Source organism: Mandrillus leucophaeus, unplaced genomic scaffold (genome assembly GCF_000951045.1).
Source record: "Mandrillus leucophaeus isolate KB7577 unplaced genomic scaffold, Mleu.le_1.0 Scaffold1213, whole genome shotgun sequence".
In the NCBI taxonomy this organism is placed as follows: Eukaryota; Metazoa; Chordata; class Mammalia; order Primates; family Cercopithecidae; genus Mandrillus; species Mandrillus leucophaeus.
Genome location: NW_012100466.1, coordinates 816,301 through 836,597, shown reverse-complemented (window position 1 = coordinate 836,597; position 20,297 = coordinate 816,301). Strand labels below are relative to the sequence as shown.

Here is a 20,297-nt window from a genome sequence, read left to right as displayed (position 1 = left end):
CCCAAACCCACTATGTGTGCAGCACTCACCTGGTCTGATCCACCTCTCCTCCTTGGGACTTGAGGGAGCAAGGGAAACTGATGTCAGTGAAGCTCACACTGCCTGCTGTGCTGTGTATGACTCCTGCCTCTAACCCAGGACTCTCTGTCATTTCGCCAGCCTCCACCAAACTGTGACAAGCTAACTTGTAGCTGCAGGCTGGGTAGAATCTCAGACCTTACATGGTTCTCGAGAAAACATGAGAAGTAAGAGCTAGTAGGTATGGCCTGAGAAGTCACAGACAACCCAACCCTGGGCGTGGGAGAGAGGCAGAGTGGGCAAAAAGGTGGGAGATGAAGGTGTGGGAGCTGTCGGAAACTGGGAACAAAACACATTTTTTATTGTAACAACTAATTGATTTCATTTTGGGCCAGTTAAATCTGAATCTCAAAGTAGAGGATGGATGAATATTTCTTCAGAATAAAATGAATACGAGCTTTATTAATCTTCATCTTGCTTTTCCCAACTGATGTCAGTTCAAAACGGACTGCGCACTAAAAATTTTCCCGGGGGGAGGCAGTGGCTCACGCCTGTAATCCTAGCACTTTGGAAGACTGAGGTGGGCAGATCACGAGGTCAGGAGTTCCAAGAGCAGCCTGGCCAACATGGTGAAACCCCGTCTCTACTAAAAACACAAAAATTAGCTGGGCATGGTGACTCACGCATGTAATTCCAGCTACTCCGGAGGCTGAAGCAGGAGAATCATTTGATCTCGGGAGGTGGAGGTTGCAGTGAGCCCAGATCATGCCCTTGCACTCCAGCCTGGGCGACAGGGCGAGACTCCTGTCTTAAATAAATAAATAAATAAATAAATAAATAAAATTCCCACTAGTCAGTGGAACTGTTCTCAATCTTAAAGCCACCCCCCACCCCGTTGTTCTTGCATTGTTTTACAATCCTAAATCAACAAATAAATCTTTTTGTCAAAACTAAATGAAAACCGACCTGTTTGTCTTACACTCTCCACACACTCTGACTTCCCACTCGGCCACACCCTCCACCAACCGTGCACGCCCCTGTCCCCAACCCCCAGAACCCCACCACTTCTATGCCCTCCACTCATTGCGTGCTAAGAAAAGCGTAGAAGAATGAGGAGACTCCCCTTCATAGAAAGTAATCAAAACAGCCAATTAAGTGAACTGTCACTTTCTGCATCTTTATTATTAAGGCGATGGAATTATATTTTGAAATTACATGGTACACTACTGAGTCCAGTCTCCAGTTATTCTGCCATACTTCCTCCTATCCTGTATTTCCGTTGATGTTGATGGTAAATTCCGTTGGTAAATTTGATCTTGGGTGGTTTGAACAGGCAGTCGGAGGGAAACTGGATTCTTAGGAAGAAGACCCCTCCCAGGTAGGAGGGGTCTTTGGGCCTCGTTTCGGTGGCCTGCCAGTGGAGCATATCGTCCCACACTGGCCCTGCTGAACAGCGGGGCTAGGAGTCGCCGGCCAGGTGGAGGAACTCCTTGTGGATGAGCTTTAGGGCCATAGTCCGCAAAACTTGGCGGGCAGTCCTCGGTACCCGGCCCGACGCATGGTAGAGGGCAGCGGTGGTGATCCCTGGCTGGGATGGGCAGCAAGGGTATGCCTCAGCTGACGAAGGGGCTGAGGGCCGGCTCTGGGGTCGGTGGGGGCGCCGGGGGAATCGGACGGTGGCGTAGAGGGGGACTGACAACGATTGGCGCCGGGCGCTCCACCACAAGCGATGATCGGCAGGATACCTGTTGCTTAGGGTGACCGAGACCACGCTTTCCAGTGTTGGAGATTCTGTGGTTTGGAGCCGCCGCTCCTCTTGCTGGGGCAGCCTGCCCCAGCGGCTAGCCCCTACTGCCCACATCGGGGCGCTGGACACCCGCGCGGATCCGCTCTGTGAGATCAGAGGCCACGGGGGCCTCTAGCCACCCCACGCCCTCTGACGCTGACTGACGCGCTGCGCAGCGTTGCCAAGGGCTGGGGCCACGGGAGCAGGGTGGGGCTGGAAAGGAAGGTGAAAGGTTGGGAGGAGGGGCGGGGCAGGACGGTCTCACTCCGTGCCTGTGCCTGGGCGGGCAAGTAGGACCCCAGGCACTGCCCTTCGCCCAGAGTGACCTCAAGAAATAGGAGCAGTTCAGTGATTGCCTCTCTGCCCATTACCCACAGTCACCTTTCCTTCACGGTTTACCTCAGAGGCCTTCTCCTCCCCTCCCTTCTCTCACCACTTGTGTATTTCCAGAGACACTCTCTTTTATAAATAACTTTAGTAGATTTACTATCAATATAATACTTTTTAAAGTAACTTTTGATAATCTTTTGGTAAATTTATTTTTTTATGAAGATTTAAGGCCTTCAAAAAATTCAATTTGAAGCTAAAACCACTTCAGTTGTTGAGGAACTCCTGACAATAAGAAGAAAGGGAGGGAGGGAAGAAAGGAAACCAGTAGTCCATGTGGCATATATAAACACTTCAGTTGTTGTTTATAAAAATGATCTTTTTTTTTTTTTTAAATAATGGTTCCAATAACAAGCATAACTGCAGAACAGAATGTCTCATTCTTGAGGCTTTCCAGTACTAATACTGATTCACATGAAACCTTCACTTACTTATATGTGGGAATGTAAAGCCAAATAAGTACCTTCAAAATAGGTTGGCCTGTCAGCCGTATCAGTTCCTTTCCGTGAATTAAGTAATAATTCAATGAGGAGTTCTTAAATTTTGGTAAGAAATTATATTATATAAACTAGATCATAGTTTCATTTATAAGATACTGGATATCCTTTAGTTATGAAAATTTCTTGCTGCAAAATTAGTTAACTAACATACCTATGCAACTAACTTGTGAAGGCAAGATAATTATTTGACAGTACTTTACAAAGATGAGAATGTAGATATAGAAGAGTGGATCTTCTAATAGTAGGTTAAAGTGTCAAACTAATTGAAAGGAACTTTCCCCAGTCTGTTGTGTTATATATTACTGCAGAAGAACAGGGTTTGTGTGCTTCTGAACAAATGAGTTATTGCTGTTACTGTAGTGAAATATCAAATTTTATTTTTGTTTATTTATTTTTCTTGTGCGACAGTTTATTCTTCCTGGGAGACCAATGAGAATAACAAGGGGTAGAGATCAATTAAAAACAGTCTCTGCAACTTCATGTGTGCTAGTATTTCATATTATATTTTTAGTGGCTTTAGTTTATATTTTTTATTTCAATAGCTTTGGTGTACAAGTGGTATTTTGTTGCGTGGAAGAATTATATACTAGTGAATTCTGAGATTTTAGTGCATCCATCACCTGAGTAATATACGTTGTACCTGATGTGTAGTTTTTTTTTTTTTATCACTGAGCCCTCTCTCATATTCCCACTTTTGAACCTTGAAAGTTTATTATATCACTCTGTATATCTTTGCATATTCATATCTTAGCTCCCACTTATGAGTGAGAACATACCGTTTTTGGTTTTCCAATCCTGTGTTACGGCACTTAGAATAGTGGTCTACAGCTCTATCCAAGTTGCTGCAAGTTGCATTATTTCATTCCTTTTAATGGCTGATAGTATTCCATGCTGTATATAGGCCACATTTTCCTTATCCACTGATTAATTGATGGGCACTTAGGATTATTCCACATCTTTGTAATTGCAAATTATGGTGGAATAAATATGCAAGTGCAGGTATCTTTTTGATGTGACTTATTTTCCTTTGAGTAGATACCCAGTAGTGTGATTGTTGGATTGAATAGATCTACTTTCAGTTCTTTAAGGAATCTCCATAATGGTTTCCATAGAGGTTGTACTAATTTACATTTCTACTAGCAGTGTTTAAGGGTTCCCTTCTCTCCACATCCATGCCAAAAACTATTGTTTTTGACTTGTTAAATAATGGCCATTCTGGCTGGGGTAGGGTGATATCTCACTGTGGTTTTAATTTGCATATACCTGATGATTAGTGATGTTGAACCTCTTTTTATATGTTTATTGGCCATTTGTATATCTTTTTTTTTGTTTGTTTTTTGGTTTTGTTTTGAGACAGAGTCTCACACTGTCCCCAGGCTGGAGTGCAGTGGAGCGATCTTCGCTCACTGCAACCTCCACCTCCCGGGTTCCACCAGTTCTCCTGCCTCAGTCTCTTGGGATTACAAGCATGAGCCACCGTGCCCGGCCTTGTATATCTTCTTTTGAGAAATGTCTATTCATGTCCTTTGCCCACTTTCTAATGTGATTATTATTGTTTTCTTGGTGATTTGAGTAACTTGTAGATTCTGGATACTAGTCCTTTGTTGGATACTCAGTGTGCAGATATTTTCTTCCATTCTGTCGGTTATCTGTTTACTCTACTGATTATGAAATATCAAACTTTAAAGTCTTCAATTAAAATAGCATTTTGTAAGAAAATTCGAAAAGAAAACCAGGGCTAGTTATTTATTTAGGAAGCATATTATTACAAAATGTTATATAGTAAGCTTCCAGAGTTTTCTTTTTCCATTGTGATGAGACTTGAAAATTATTTTGCAAGACCAGATGCCATTAACATCAACCTTTTTGATTGAGTTGGGAATAAGGATCATGTAATCTTGTGTAAGTTCTCTGTTGGGAAAAAGTGTAGTCGTGATCCCCACATCTGTTCTGTGGTAAAATCCTGTGGAATATACCTTTTACATTCATCTGCACTTCATCTTCAGTGTGGCTGTCTTAATTTAGGATGTAATCATTTATCACCAGACTACAATAATATATTTTTAATAAGTATCTGTGCTGCTAATCTTGCCACTCTCAAATCCACCTTCAACACTGCCATGTAGAATTATCTCCCTAAAGCATAAATTAATTCCTATCATAATCCATACTTAAAGCTTTCAATAGCCATCCATCACCTAAAGGGTAAATTCTAAATTTCAGGGCTGCCCAATTAAGTCATCCCCAGGGAGAATTAAACTTCTCTCTGTTAGGCTACGCAGAATCTTTTGTGTGTCTCTAATACAGCATGTATTATACTGCATTGTCACTATCTTTTTAAATGTTCATCCTCTTAACCAGTCTGATAGCTCTTTGATGTGAAGATTGGCCTTGATCATTTTTGTCTCTTACTGCCCAGTATATATTAGGTACTCAGTACTTTCTGGATAAGTGCATGCATTCATTAAAGATGAATGATGGCTGGGTGCAGTGGCTCACGCCTGTAATCCCAGTACTTTGGGAGGCCGAGGTGGCCAGGTCTCCTGAGGTCAGGAGTTTGAGACCAGCCTGGCCAACATGGTGAAACCCCATCTCTACTAAAAATACAAACATTAGCCAGGTGTGGTGGCATGTGCCTATAGTCCCAGCTACTTGGGAGGCTGAGGCAGGAGAATCACTTGAACCTGGGAGGGAGAGGTTGCCGTGAGCCAAGATTATGCCATTGCACTCCAGCCTGGGCAACAGAGCAAGACCTCCATTTCGGGGGAAAAAAAAAAAAAAAAAAGGAATGATATAACTTGTACACAGTCATTGATATAAAATTTCTCCACCTAACCTAAGATTTAAGTCAGAAACATTACAGGCCACAACATGTTATAACACAATAAAAATAAAAAGCAATATAGTGAGAATACATTGCATTTTTCTTCATTTGACAAGCCCTCAACGACAGTTCAAAGCCACTTTAACTTTTTTTTTTTTCTTTGAGACAGGGTCTTGCTCTGTCACCCAGGCTAGAGTGCAGTGGCACAATCTCGGCTCACTGCAACCTCCGCCTCCCAGGTTTAAGCGATTCCCCTGCCTCACGAGTAGCTGGAATTATAAGCATGAGCCACCGCGCCTGGCCAAAACTTTAGCATTTCACTTAAAATGTGTGGGGTGGAATAAATTATTAACTATTAACTGTTTTTCACTTTTCATCACCCTGTGTAGCTAAAATGTCCTGTCTAGTTATCTAAGACAAATAGAAGCTCAGCAACTGATTCTTTAATCTCCCATGGCTGATTTTCCTCTCTTTGCCCTTAACAGGAGTTGACACAATTACAGAGTTGTCTTTGGTTTCTATCACAAAAATAATAAAAAATCAATATAAGGTTAATGAGGTGGTTGTGTCAAAAAGATTTTTGGGACTATTTTTTAATTATTCAATTTCGAGAGTTCTTTATCATGAATGCAAGTCCATTATCACATATATGACTTGCAAATATTTTTTCCTCTTCTGTTGCTTGTCTTTTCATTCTCTTAACATTATCATTCAAAGAACAGAACATTTTATTTTGATGAAGTCCCAATTTGTTGATATTTTCTTTTGTGGATTGGGATTTTGGTATCTTACCTATTAAATCTTTGCTTAACCTAAGGTCACAAAGTTTCTCCTATATTTTGTTTTAGGAGTTTTATACTTTTAGGTTTTAAATTTTTGTCTGGGATCCATTTTGAGTTAACATTTGTATATGGAGAGAGTGACCAAGATGGCCGACTAGAAGCAGCTAGCGTGCATGGCTCTCAAGGAGAGGAATGAAAGGGGTGAGTAAATACAACACCTTCAACTGAAACCTTTAGGTACTCACATTGGAGCTAATCAGTGAAACAACTTGACCCACAAAGAATGAAGAAAAGCAAGACAGGACAGTGATGCACCCAGGAGCAACGCAGAGCCAGGAGAACTTCCCTGCCTGGGTAAGCAGTGAGTGAATGTGCCACAGTGAAACACTATGCTTATCCCATGGATCTTTGCAACCCTTGGGTCAGGAGATAGCCTTGTGAACTCACTCCACTAAGGCCTTCAGTCTGACACAGAGAACCATGTGGAGTCTTGGCAGAGCAGCTGCTCAGGCATGTGTGGAAACCCTGGAACCTTAGATACTAGGGATTTCTGGCAAAAGTAGCTGCAGCTCCAGCAAAATAGGAGGGTAGACCCCCATACATACCCCTAGGAAAGAGGCTGAATCCAGAGGGCTGAGCAGTGACAGCTTGAAGGCTCTACTTCCATGGCACTTCATAAGGTAAGACCCACTGGCATGGAATTCCAGCCAGCCACTGGTAGTGGCATTGTACCTCCCTAAGAAGGAGCTTCCTAGGGGGGAAGGGTGGGCCACCATCTTTGCTGTTTGGGCACCTTAGCCATTCCACCCTTCAGGCTATGGAGAGTCCAAGCCAACCAGGGAGCATAAAGGATCCCTCAGCACAGCACAGTTGCTCTACCAAAGCATGTCCAGACTTCTTTAAGCAGGTGCCTGATTCCATTCTTCCTCACTGGGCAGGACCTCCCAACTGGGGCCTCTAGCCACCCCCACCATGTTCTGCAGCTGACAGAGATTTGAATCACCACCTTGGTCAGTGCTCATAGAGGGAGGGGTGGGCCACCATCTTTGCTGTTTTGGCAACTTAGCTGATCCAGCCTTCAGGCTTTGGAGAGTCTGAGCTGACCAGGGGTGGAAGGGATCCCTCAGCACAGCACAGATGTTCTACCAAAACACAGCCAGACTACTTCTTTAAGCAAGCCAGTGGGTCTTATCTTATGAGGTGCTGTGAAAGTAGAGCCTTCAGACAGACTACTTCCTTAAGCAGGTTGCTTATCTCACTTCTCTTCACTGGGTGGGACCTCCCAACCAGGAGCTCCAGCCACCACCACTGGTGTTCTCCAGCCAACAGAGAGTTGAATTCTTCCTGGGACAGTGCTCCCGAAGAAGGGGTGGGCTACCATCTTTGCTGTTTGATCAACTTAGCTGTTTCAGCCTTTGGGCATTGGAGAGTCTGAGCCGACTGGGACAGAAAGGATCTCCCAGCACAGCACAACTGCCCTACCAAAACATGGCCAGACTACTTTAAGTGGGTCCCTGTTCCCGTTCCTACTCACTGGGTGAGACCTCCCAAACTGGGCTTCCAACCACGCCTGTTCATGTCCTTTGGCCAACAGAGATTTGTAAACTCCCTGGGACAGAGCTCTTAAAGGGAGGGACAGATCACCATCTTTGCTGTTTGGGCCACTTGGCCATTTCAACCTTCAGGCTTTGGAGTGTCTGAGGCAACGAGGGGCTAAAGTGGACCCCTACCACAGCACAACTGCTCTACCAAAACATGGCCAGGTTGATTTTTTAAGCATGTCCTTGATACAGTTCCTCTTCACTGAGTGGGACCTCCAAACTGGAGTCTCTAGACACCTTATGCCTTTTGGTTGGAAATAGGCCCGTAACTCCTTGAGATGAAGCTTCCAGAGGGAGGGGCAGGTTGGCAACTTTGCTGTTTTATAGACATCATGGCTGATACCTCTAGGTGTTGGAAAATCCAAGGCAACTAGGGACTAGAGTGGGCCCCAAGCATACCACAGCAGCCCTATGGACAAGTGGTCACACTATTATGTGGGTACCCATTCCCATATCTCCTCACCAGGCAGGTGCTCCAGGCTTCGGATTCCAGCCATCCTCCACCAGAACTATCGAGACAGTAGCAACTTGGTAACTCCCTGTGCAGAGCCTCCAGGAGCAACTGAAGGCCTCTCTGCCACTGCCTCTGCAGTGGAGCTGTCCTTGCCATCGTCAGACTAACAAAGGAGCAAAGACCCTAAGTGCCTCCAAGAAGCTGCAGCTGACCCATAAAGAGGCCAGTCCATCTCCCATGGATCCCACACACATCAGACAGGGAACCCTTGGCTTGGGCCCACAGCATGGATTCTCCATCCTGGGATGATTGCACTGAGCAATTGCTGATCTGCATCTCTCTGGAGTGGAGCCCTCAGGAGACAAATAAGTGACCCTTGGCCACAGTGACTACTAGATCCCTTCCTCCGCTGCCTCCAAGTTGGAGAAGAAACATAAACAATGAAATTTCCCCAGAGCTGCAGTGGGTAGCCCAGGAGTGCCAAGTCAAGATCTATAGCCAGCACTCAAGCAGGAGATGAACTCACACTTTCAGAGCATTGAAAGGGAACAGAGCTGCAACTGTGTGGGCACATAAGGAAGCAACACAGCCATTCAAGAGTCTACCAACTGACCAATAAGCCTAAGTGCCACCTGCTGGATCACACAGCATAGAGCGAACACCAAAAATATTTCACTAATACACACCGATCTAAAACCAAAGATGAGAAGTAAACTTCAAGTAAAGACCCTACACAATGCCTTGGCCTGGTGAAAACATCCAGGAAAGAAGTCTATTGAGTGTACTCAATCTACAGTGCAATTAATGGAATACCCACATATAGATGAGAAAAAATCGACACAAAAAATCTGGTAACTCAAATGGCCAGAGTGTCTTATGTCATCCAAACAACTGCACCAGTTCTCAAACAAGAGTTCTTAACCAGGCTGAACTGGCTGGAATTACATAACAGAATTCAGAATATGGATAGAAAGAAAGATCATCAAGATCTTTGATTGGCAAAACCCAATCCAAGGAAAATAAGAATCACAATAAAGTAATACTGGAACTGAAGGTCGAAATAGCCAGTTAAAAAAACAAAACAAATAATAAACCTAACAGATCTGACAGAGCTGAATTACACAATACAAGAATTTCACAATGCAGTCACAGGTATTAACAGCAGAATAAACCAAGATAAGGAAATAATTTCAGAACTGGTTCTCTGAAATAACACAGACAAAAATAAAGAACAAAGTATAAAAAGGAATGGACAAAACCTCTGAAAAGTATGAGATTATGTGAAGAGACCAAATCTACAAATCATTGGCATCCCTGAAATGGAGGCGGAGAAAACACACAACTTGGGAAATGTATTTCAGGATATCATCCGTGAAAAGTTCCCCAACTTTGCTAGAGAGGCCAATAGTCAAATTTAGGAAATACAGAGCACTCCTGCAAGATTCTACACAAGAAGATCATCCTCAAGACACATAATTGTCCATTTCATAAGGTCAAAAAAGAAAGAATGTTAAAGGCAGCTGGAGAGAAAGGGTAGGTTAATTACAAAAGGAACACCATCAGGCTAACGGCACACCTCTTAGCTAAAACCCTACAAGCCAGAAGAGATTGGGGGCCTATATTCAACATTCTTAGAGAAAAAAAAAATCTTCAACCAATAATTTTATATCCAGCCAAAATAAACTTCCTAAGTGAAGAAAAAATAAGATCCTTTAAGATAAGCAAATGTTGAGGAAATTTCTTACCGCCAGACCTGCCTTGAAAGAGATCTTGAAAGGAGCACTGAATATCAAAAGGAAAGACTGCTTCAAGCTAATACAAAAACATACTAACACACAGACCAGTGTCACTGTAAAGCAACTACACAAACAAGCCAACATTATAATCAGCTAACATCACAATGACAGGATCAAATCCACACATATCAAAGTAACCTTGAATGTAAATGGGCTAAATGCCTCACTTAAAAGGCATACAGTGGCAAGCTGGATAACAAAAGCAAGACTCAATGGTATATTGTCTTTGAGAGACCCATCTCACACATAATGACAATCATGGGCTCAAAATAAAGGCATGGAGGAAAATCTACCAATTAATGGAAAGCAAAAAGGCATGGGTTGCAATTCTAATTTCAGACAGAAGAGATTTCAAGCCAACAGAGATCAAAAGAGACAAAGAAGGACATTACCTAATGAAAAAGGGTTCAATTAAACAATAACACCTACCTATCCTAGATATATATGCATCCAATACAGGAGCACCCAGATTCACTAATCAAGTTCTTAGAGATCTACAAAGAGACATAGACTCCAATACAATAATAGTGAGAGACTTCAACACTCCACTGACAGTACTGAAAAGATCACCAAGCAGAAAATTATTAAAGATATTTTGAGCCTAATCTCAACATTGGACCAAATGGATTTTAGACCTTTATAGAATTCTGTACATCCAAACAACAGAATATACATTCTTCTCATTGCCATATGGCACATACTCCAACATTGACCACATAATTAGACATAAAACAATGCTCAACAAATGCAAAATAACCAAAATCACACCAAACACACTTTTGGTCACAGCCCAATATAAATAGAAGTCAATTTTCATAAATTGACTAAGATCATGTGATTATATGGAAATTAAACAACATTCTCCTGAGTGACTTTTGGGTAAATTATGAAATTAAGACAGACATCAAGAAGTTCTGTAAAACTAATGAAAACTAAGGTACAACATTCCAGAATCTCTGAGATACAGCTGAGGCAGTGTTAAGAGGAAAAGTCAGGCTAGATATGATGGCTCATGCCTGTTATCCCAGCATTTTGGGAGGCAGAGGTGGGCAGATCACTTGAGGTCAGGAGGTAAAAATACAAACATTAGCCAGGCTTGGTGGTGTGTGCCTGTAGTTCCAGCTACTTGGGAGGCTGAAGCAGGAGAATCGCTTGAACCTGGGAGGCAGAGGTTGCAGTGAGCCAAGATTGCACCATTGCATTCCAGCCTGGGCAACAAGAGCAAAACTCCCTCTCAAAAAAAAAAAAAAAAACAAATTATAGCACTAAATGCCCACGTCAAAAACTTAGAAAGACCTCAAGTTAACAACCTAACTTTACAACTGACAGAATTAAAGCAGCAAGAACAAATCAATCATAAAGCTAGCAGAAGATGAGAAATAAAAATCAGAGCTGAACTGAAGGAAATTCAGACATGAAAAATCATTCAAAAGATTGATGAATCCGGGAGGTTTTTTTCCAAAAAAATTAATAAAATAGGCTGCTACCTAGACTAATGAAGAAAAGAGAGAAGATACTAATAAACACAATTAGAAATGCTGAAAGGAATGTTACCACTGACCCCACAGAAAAAAAAAAAAAAAAAAAAAAAACAACCATCAGAAACCACTAAAAACACTACTATGCACACAAGCTAGAAAACCTAGAGAAAAGGATAAATTCTTGGAAACATACATCTTCCCAAGAGTGAGCCAGAAAGAAATTGATTCCCTAAACAGACCCATAATGAGCTCTGAGATTGTATCGGTAATAAATAGTCTATGAACCAAAACAAACTTGGGACATGATGCACTCATGCCGAATTCCTCCAGATATACAAAGAACAGCTGGTACCATTCCTACATAAACTATTCCAAAAAATTGAAGCAGAGAGTCTCCTCCCTGAATAATCTCGATACAAAAACCTGGCAGAGGCACAACAAAAAAAGAAAACTTCAGGTCAGTATTCTTGATGAATCACAATACAAAAAACCTTAGCAAAACACTTGCCAATCAAATCCAGCAGCATATCAAAAAGTTAACCTGAAATGATTAAGTAGGCTTCATCGTCAAGATGCAATGATGGTTCAATATAGGCAAATCTATAAATGTGATTCATCACATTAACAGAAGTAAAGACAAAAACCACATAATTATCTCAATAGATGCAGAAAAGACTTTTGATAAAGTTGAACAGTGCTGCATGTTAAAAACTCTCAAAAAAGTAAGTATTGAAGGAATATACCTCAAAATAATAAGAGCCATATGTAAAAAACTCACAACCAACATTATACTAAATGGGCAAAGGCTGGAAGCATTCCCCTTGATGTTGGGAGCAAGCCCCCCCAAATCCAGCCATAAACTGGCCTCAAAATTGGCCATAAACAAAATCTCTGCAGCACTGTAACATGTTCAAAATGGCCCTAATGCCCACGCTGGAAGGTTGTGGGTTTACAGGAATAAGGGCAAGGAACACCTGACCTGTCCAGAGCAGAAAACCACTTAAAGGCATTCTTAAGTCACAAACAAAAGCATGAGTGATCTGTGTCTTGAAGGGCATGTTCCTGCTGCAGTTAACTAGCCCAACCTATTCCTTTAATTCGGCCCATCCATTCGTTTCCCATAAGGGATACTTTTAGTTAATTTAACATCTATAGAAGCAATGCTAATGACTGGTTTGCTGTTACTAAATATGTGGATAAATTTCTGTTTGGGACTCTCAGCTCCGAAGGCTGTAAGACCTCTGATTTCCCACTTCACACCTCTATATTTCTGTGTGTGTGTCTTTAATTCCTCTAGCACTGCTGGGTTAAGGTCTCCCCAACCGAGCTGGTCTCAGCAAGTGGCATCCATTCATGGGGGTTCAAATCCAGTCAAAGGGTCCCCAGCGCGACAGTTGGAACAGAAAACTAGCTGGGGGACACCCACGTACTCTTAAAGCAATCCCCATGGTGAGTAAGAAGGGGAGCTTAGAAGCATCAGGGTTACAGTGGGACAAGTGTGGGATCTGGTTCGTTTCACCTTGGAACTTTTTCACATTGATAATGAAGAGGAACAAGACTATAGCGAAGTAACAGAAGAGGTTACAGAGCATGTTTATTTGCCAGCTGAAGCTAAAGCGGCAAAGGAGAAAGAGGTTCACCACTACCCTTCTGCACCCTTTCCTTATTATTTTGAAGAAAATGACCCCCCAGATCTTTCTTTTTCAGAGGACACTAGGCAAAAAGTAGTTGCCCCAGTGACTGTTCGAGCAGCACCTTGAGTGACCGCTCTTAGTTCTATTCAGGCAGGAATTCAGCAAGCTAGATGAGAGGGTGATTTAGAGGCTTGGCAGTTCCCTGTTAGAATACACCCCCCAGATCAAGAGGGACATATTATAGCTACATTTGAGCCTTTTCCTTTTAAATTACTCAAAGAATTAAAACAAGCAATAAATCAGTATGGACCAGGTTCTCCTTTTGTAATGGAACTGTTAAAGAAAGTTACTATTTCCAGTCAGATGATTCCTACTGACTGGGATGCTCTTACTTGAGCTTGTCTAAATCCTGCTCAGTTCTTACAATTTAAAACTTGATGGGCAGATGAAGCTTCCATTTAGGCTGCTTGCAATGCCCAGGCCCAAACTCAAATTAATGTAACTGCAGACCAACTTTTGGGGTTTGGCAGCTGGGCTGGTTTATATGCACACTGGTCATGCAGGATGATACCATATAACAGCTTAGAGGAGTGTGCATTAGAGCTTGGGAAAAAATGACTTCAGGTAGAGAACAATACTCTTCCTTTAGTGCTAAAAAACGGGGACACGGAGAACAATATGTTGATTTTATAGCTTGGTTACAGGAGTCTCTTAAAAAGATGATTGCAGATTCAGCTGCTCAGGATATAGTGTTGCAGTTATTAGCTTTCGACAATGCTAATCCTGATTGTCACGCTGCTCTGTGACCTATCAGAGGGAAAGCACATTTAGTTGATTATATCAAGGTCTGCGATGGTATCGGAGGTAATCTGCATAAAGCAACCTTGTTGGCACAGGCAATGGCAGGACTAAGACTGGATAAAGGAAATACTCCATTTCCTGGAGCTTTTTTTAACTGTGGGAAGCATGGTCATACTAAGAAAAATGTAGAATAAATCATTGAGTCAGGTCACCAGATAGGGGAAAACAGAAAACTGTTGAGCCTGAAATATGTCCAAAATGTAAAAAAGGAAAACACTGGGCTAGTCAGTGTCACTCTAAGTTTGATAAAGATGGGAACCCAATTTTGGGAAATGCCATGAGGGGACTGTCCTGAGCCCCATTCTAAACCAGGGCATTTCCAGCTCAGGCCATTCCCTCATCCCTGTACAATGTCTGCCCCCCGCCACAGCTGCTAGTGCCACAGTAGATTTATGCTGCACAAAAGCTGTGAGTCTTCTGCCTGGGGAACCCCTGCAAAAGGTCCCAACAGGAGTCTGTGGACCCTTGCCAGCAGGGACAATAGAATTAATTTTAGGAAGGTCTAGTTTAGGTTTAAAAGGCATACAGATACATACAGGAGTCATTGATTCAGATTACAACGGGGAAATTCAAATTGTTATATCTACTTCTGTTCCCTGGAAAGCAGAACCAGGAGAGCGCATAGCACAGCTCCTGATTGTACCATATGTGAGAGTGGGAAAAAGTGAAATTAAACGAACAGGAGGATTTGGAAGCACAAATCAACAAGGCAAAGCAGCTTATTGGGTAAATCAAATTACTGATAAACGTCCTACCTGTGAAATAACTATTCAAGGAAAGAAATTTAAAGGTTTGGTAGATACAGGAGCGGACATTTCAATCATTTCTCTACAGCACTGGCCATCTACATGGCCAATTCAACCTCCTCAATTGAATATAGTTGGAGTTGGTAAAACCGCTGAAGTATATCAAAGTAGTTATATTTTGCATTGTGAGGCGCCCAACGGACAACCTGGGACTATTCAATCAATTATAACTTCAGTACCTACAAATTTATGGGGAAGAGATTTATTACAACAATGGGGAGCACAAGTTCTAATTCCAGAACAAGTGGAAATACAAAGTTCCCACCAAAGATTAAGAAATAATTTTTGATGGCGGCCATTATTAAGCCTCCAGAACCTATACCTTTAAAATGGTTAACAGGTAAGCCAATTTGAATAGAACAATGGCCGCTAAGTAAAGAGAAACTGGAGGCTTTGAGAAATTAGTTGCTGAACAATTAGAAAATGGGCACATAGCTCCAACATTTTCTCCTTGGAATTCTCTAGTTTTCGTAATTAAGAAAAAATCAGGTAAACGGAGAATGTTAACTGACTTAAGAGTCATCAATTCAGTTATACAACCTATGGGAGCATTACAGCCAGGATTGCCTTCTCCTGCTATAATTCCAAAAAATTGGCCTTTAATAGTCATAGATTTAAAAGACTGTTTCTTTACTATCCCTTTAGCTGAGCAAGACTGTGAAGGGTTTGCATTTACAATTCCTGCAGTAAACAACCTGCAGCCTGCTAAGCATTATCATTGGATAGTGTTGCCACAGGGCATTGCCACAGGGCATGTTAAACAGTCTGACTATTTGTCAGACGTATGTGGGGCAAGCAATTGAACCTACTCATAAAAATTTTTCACAGTGTAACCTTATTATAATACACTTTGTGCTGTTTCCACTCGAGAAATATTATTCCAATGTTATGGTCACTTGCAAAATTCAATTTCTCATGCTGGTTTAATTATAGCTTCAGATTACTTACTCTTTACTCCTACTTGGGGACCTTAGTAAATGACACTACCAATGTGCCACAGAAAGTAACCATACATAGGGATAAATTAAAAACATTAAATGATTTTCAAAAATTACTAGGGGATATTAATTGGATACGACCTGCTCTAGGCATTCCTACCTATGCCATGAGTAATCTGTTTTCTATCCTTAGAGGAAATCCTAGTCTCACTAGCCCTTGGGAATTAACAAAGGAGGCGGAGGCACAGTTACAACTGATTGAGAAGCAAATCCATAAAGCTCAGACAAATAGAATAGATCCAGAGAAGACTCTAGATTTGCTAATCTTTTCAACTCAGCATTCACCTACTGGTGTTATTGTCCAAGAACAGGACTTAGTAGAGTGACTTTTTCTTCCACATACTAATTCATAGACTCTAACTCCTTATTTAGATCATATCGCTACTATGATAGTGATTGGGAGAACACAGATTGTTAAATTACATGGATATGATCCTGGAAAAATATTGTCCCTCTCACAAAGGCACAAATATAGCAAGCTTTTATAAATAGTCTTACTTGGCAAACCCATTTAGCTGACTTTGTGGGTATTCTCAATAATCATTTTCCTAAAACAAAGTTGTTTTGATTTTTGAAATTAACTAATTGGATTCTCCCTAAAATAACTAAATTTAAACCAATTGAAGGTAGTGCGAATGTTTTTACAGAGGGGTCTAGTAATGGTAAAGCTTCTTATTCTGGCTCAAAAAGTAAAGTTTTCCAGATGTCCTATATTTCAACTCAAAATGCGGAGCTTGTACCTGTAATTGAGGTATTAACTGCTTTTGATATGCCTATTAATGTGATTTCTGATTCTTCATACGTGGTTCATTCCACACAGTTAATTGAAAATGCTCAGTTACGATTTTATACAGATGAACAACTGATGACTTCATTTACCCAATTGCAAACAGCAGTTAGGAGTAGAATGTACCCTTTTTACATCACTCACATTAGGGCTCATACACCTCTTCACAATTTAAACCATATTAATGCCTCTGGTCTCAAACGCAGATACAGCATTACCTGGAAAGAAGCTAAAGCTATTATCCAGCGATGCCCAACATACCGCACTTAAAAACCTATTTTGTAAACAGGATTGAACCCAGTTAGAAAAAATGAACATACTTGTTTAGGAAGATAGCTTTACAGGACAGGCAGAGGTGCTGCACAATGATTCCCATGGAATCATTATTAATTGGTCCCCTAAGGGGATGTTTAGCTTGAATTGCACCTCTCAGTCTGCGTGCCAGGGCTGTACTATGTTCAGATGATCTGAACAAAACAGTCAGATAGTAGAAATGATAAGAAGTACAACAAAAGCTCCTATTATCTGGAACCATGGCGGTATAGTGGCACCTCAACCTCAAATGATATGGCCCACTCTAGGAGCTAAACATAAGGATTTGTGGAAACTATTAAATGCTCTTAATAAGATCAAAATTTGGGAAAGAATAAAAAAGCATCTAGAAGGACACTCTACAAACTTGTTTTTGGATACAGCAAAATTAAAAGAACAAATATTTAAAGCATCCCAGGCACACCTGACTTTAATGTCAGGAACTGGAGTGCTTAAAGGAGCTGCAGACAAATTAGAAGCTAGTAACCCATTAAAATGGATAAAAACACTTGGAAGCTCTGTGATTTCAAGGATCATGGTGCTTTTAATCTGTGTTGTTTGTCTTTGTACAGTCTGCAGATGAGGATTCCGATTCCTGCGAGAAGTAGCTCACTCTGAGAAAGCTGCCCTTGCTTTTATTTCTTTGCAAATCAAAGAAGGGAGACATGTTGGGAGCAAGTCCCCCCAAATCTGGCCATAAACTGCCTGGCCATAAGCAAAATCTCTGCAGCACTGTAACATGTTCATAATGGCCCTAACACCCAAACTGGAAGGTTGGGGGTTTACGGGAATGAGGGCAAGGAATACCTGGCCGGCCCAGGGTGGAAAACCGCTTAAAGACATTCTTAAGCCACAAACAAAAGCATGAGCAATCTGTGTCTTTAAGGGCATGTTCCTGCTGCAGTTAACTGGCCCAACCTATTCCTTTAATTCGGCCCATCCCTTCTTTTTCCATAAGGAATACTTTTAGTTAATTTAATATCTATAGAAACAATGCTAATGACTGGTTTGCTGTTAATAAATATGTGGGTAAATCTCTGTTTGGGGCTCTCAGCTCTGAAGGCTGTGAGACACCTGATTTCCCACTTCACACCTCTATATTTCTGTGTGTGTGTCTTTAATTCCTCTAGCGCCGCTGGGTTAGAGTGTCCCCAACCGAGCTGGTCTCGGCACTTGAAAACTGGCACTTCTGATGATGCCCTCTCTCACCACTTCTATTCAATATAGTATTGGAAGTTCTAGACAGTAGAATCAGGCAAGAGAAATAAATAAAGTACATCCAAATAGGAAGAGAGAAAGTCAAACTCTCCCTGTTTGCAGATGACATGATTCTATATTTACAAAAAAACATGGTCTGTGCACAAAAGTTCCTCCAGGTGATAAGCAACTTCAGTAAAGTTGCAGGATGCAAAATCAATATACAAAAATCACTAGCATTCCTAGACACCAACAAAAGCCAAACTGAGAGCCAAATCAGACAGGCAGCTCCATTCACAATTGCCACAAAAGAATAAAATACCTAGCAGTACAGATAACCAGGGAAGTGTAAGATCTCTAAAAGTAGAATTACAAAATATTGCTCAAAGAAATCAGAGAAGAAACAAACAAATGGAAAAACATCCAATGCTTATGGATAGGAAGAATCAACAGTATTAAAATGGTTATACTGTCCAGAGCATTTTACAGGTTCAATGCTATTTCTATCCAACTATTATATCAATGACATTCTTCACAGAACTATAATGAACTATTTTAAAATTTATGTGAAACCAAAAAGTAGCCTGAATAGCCAAGGCAATCCTAAGCAAAAAGAATAAAGCTGGAAACATCACATTATTCAACTTCAAACTATACTACATGGCTACAGTAACCCAAACAGCATGGTAGTCGTACAAAAATTTGGCACATAGACCAATGAAATAGAAGAGAAAGCCCAGAAATAAGACCACACATCTATGACCATCTTATCTTCAACAAAGCTGACAAAACAACAATGGGGAAAAGATTCCCTATTCAATAAATGGTCCTGGGATAACTGGTTAGCTATATGCAGAAGATATAAGTTGGACCCCTTCCTTAGACCACACACACAAATTAACTCAAGATAGATTAAAGACTTAAATGTAAAATCCAAACCTATGAAATCCCTGGAAGACAACCTAAGCAATACCATTCTGAACTAAGTAATAGGCAATTATTTCATGATGAAGATGCAAAAGGCAATTGCAACAAAAGCAAAAATTGACAAGTTGGATTTAATTAAACTAAAGAGCTTCTGCACAACAAAAGAAACTATCAGCAGATTACACAGACAACTTACAGAATGGGAGAAAATTTTTGCAAACTACACATCTGACAAAGGTCTGATATCCAACATCTAGAAGGAACTTAAACAAATTTATAAGAAAAAACAGCCCCATAAAAAAGTGAGCAAAGGACATGAATGGACACTTCTCAAAAGGAGACATATATGCAGCCAATAAGCATATGAAAAAAACTCAACATCATTGATCATCAGATAAATGTAAATGAAAATCACAATGAGTTACCAACTCACACTAGTCAGAATGGCTATTATTAAAGTCATAAAATAACAGATGCTGGTGAAGTTGTGGAGAGAAAGGAATGCTTATACACTGTTGGTGGAAATGTACATTAGTTCAACCATTGTGGAAGGCTATGTCAATTCTTTGAAGGACTAAAGACAGAAATCCAATTTCACACAGCAATCCCACTACTGCTGATATACCAAAAGGAATGTAAATCATTCTATTATAAAGATGCGTATGTTCATTGCAGCACTATTCACAATAGAAAAGACATGGAATCTACTCAAATGCCCATCAGTGACAGACTGCATAAAGAAAATGTGATATATATACCCCCATGGAATACTATGCAACAATTTAAAAAATGATATTGGCTTGGTGCAGTGGCTCATGCCTGTTATCCCAGCACTTTGGGAGGCCAAGGCAGGTGGATCACCTGAGGTTAGGAGTTTAAGACTAGCCTGGGCAACATGGAAAAACCCTGTCTCTACTAAAAATACAAAACTAGCCGGGCATGGTGGTGCATCCCTGTAATACCAGCTACTTGGGAGGCTGAGGACAGGAGAATACCTTGAACCTGGGAGGCGGAGGTTGCAGTGAGCTGAGATCATGCCATTGCCCTCCAGCCTGGGCAACAAGAGTGAAACTCTGTTTCAAAACACACACACACACACACACACACACACACACACACACACACACACACAGAATGACATTGATA

General features: G+C 41.2%; 1 protein-coding gene across 1 annotated transcript; it reads right to left on the bottom strand.

Annotated features, from left to right (window-relative positions):
- Positions 1-1,174: 1,174 nt before the first annotated feature.
- LOC105533017 lies at positions 1,175-2,285 on the bottom strand. The gene has a single exon (XM_011971354.1). The coding sequence runs from the start codon at positions 1,877-1,879 to the stop codon at positions 1,478-1,480; it is 402 nt and encodes a 133-aa protein (XP_011826744.1). The 5' UTR covers positions 1,880-2,285; the 3' UTR covers positions 1,175-1,477.
- Between the last annotated feature and the right edge of the window lie 18,012 nt (positions 2,286-20,297).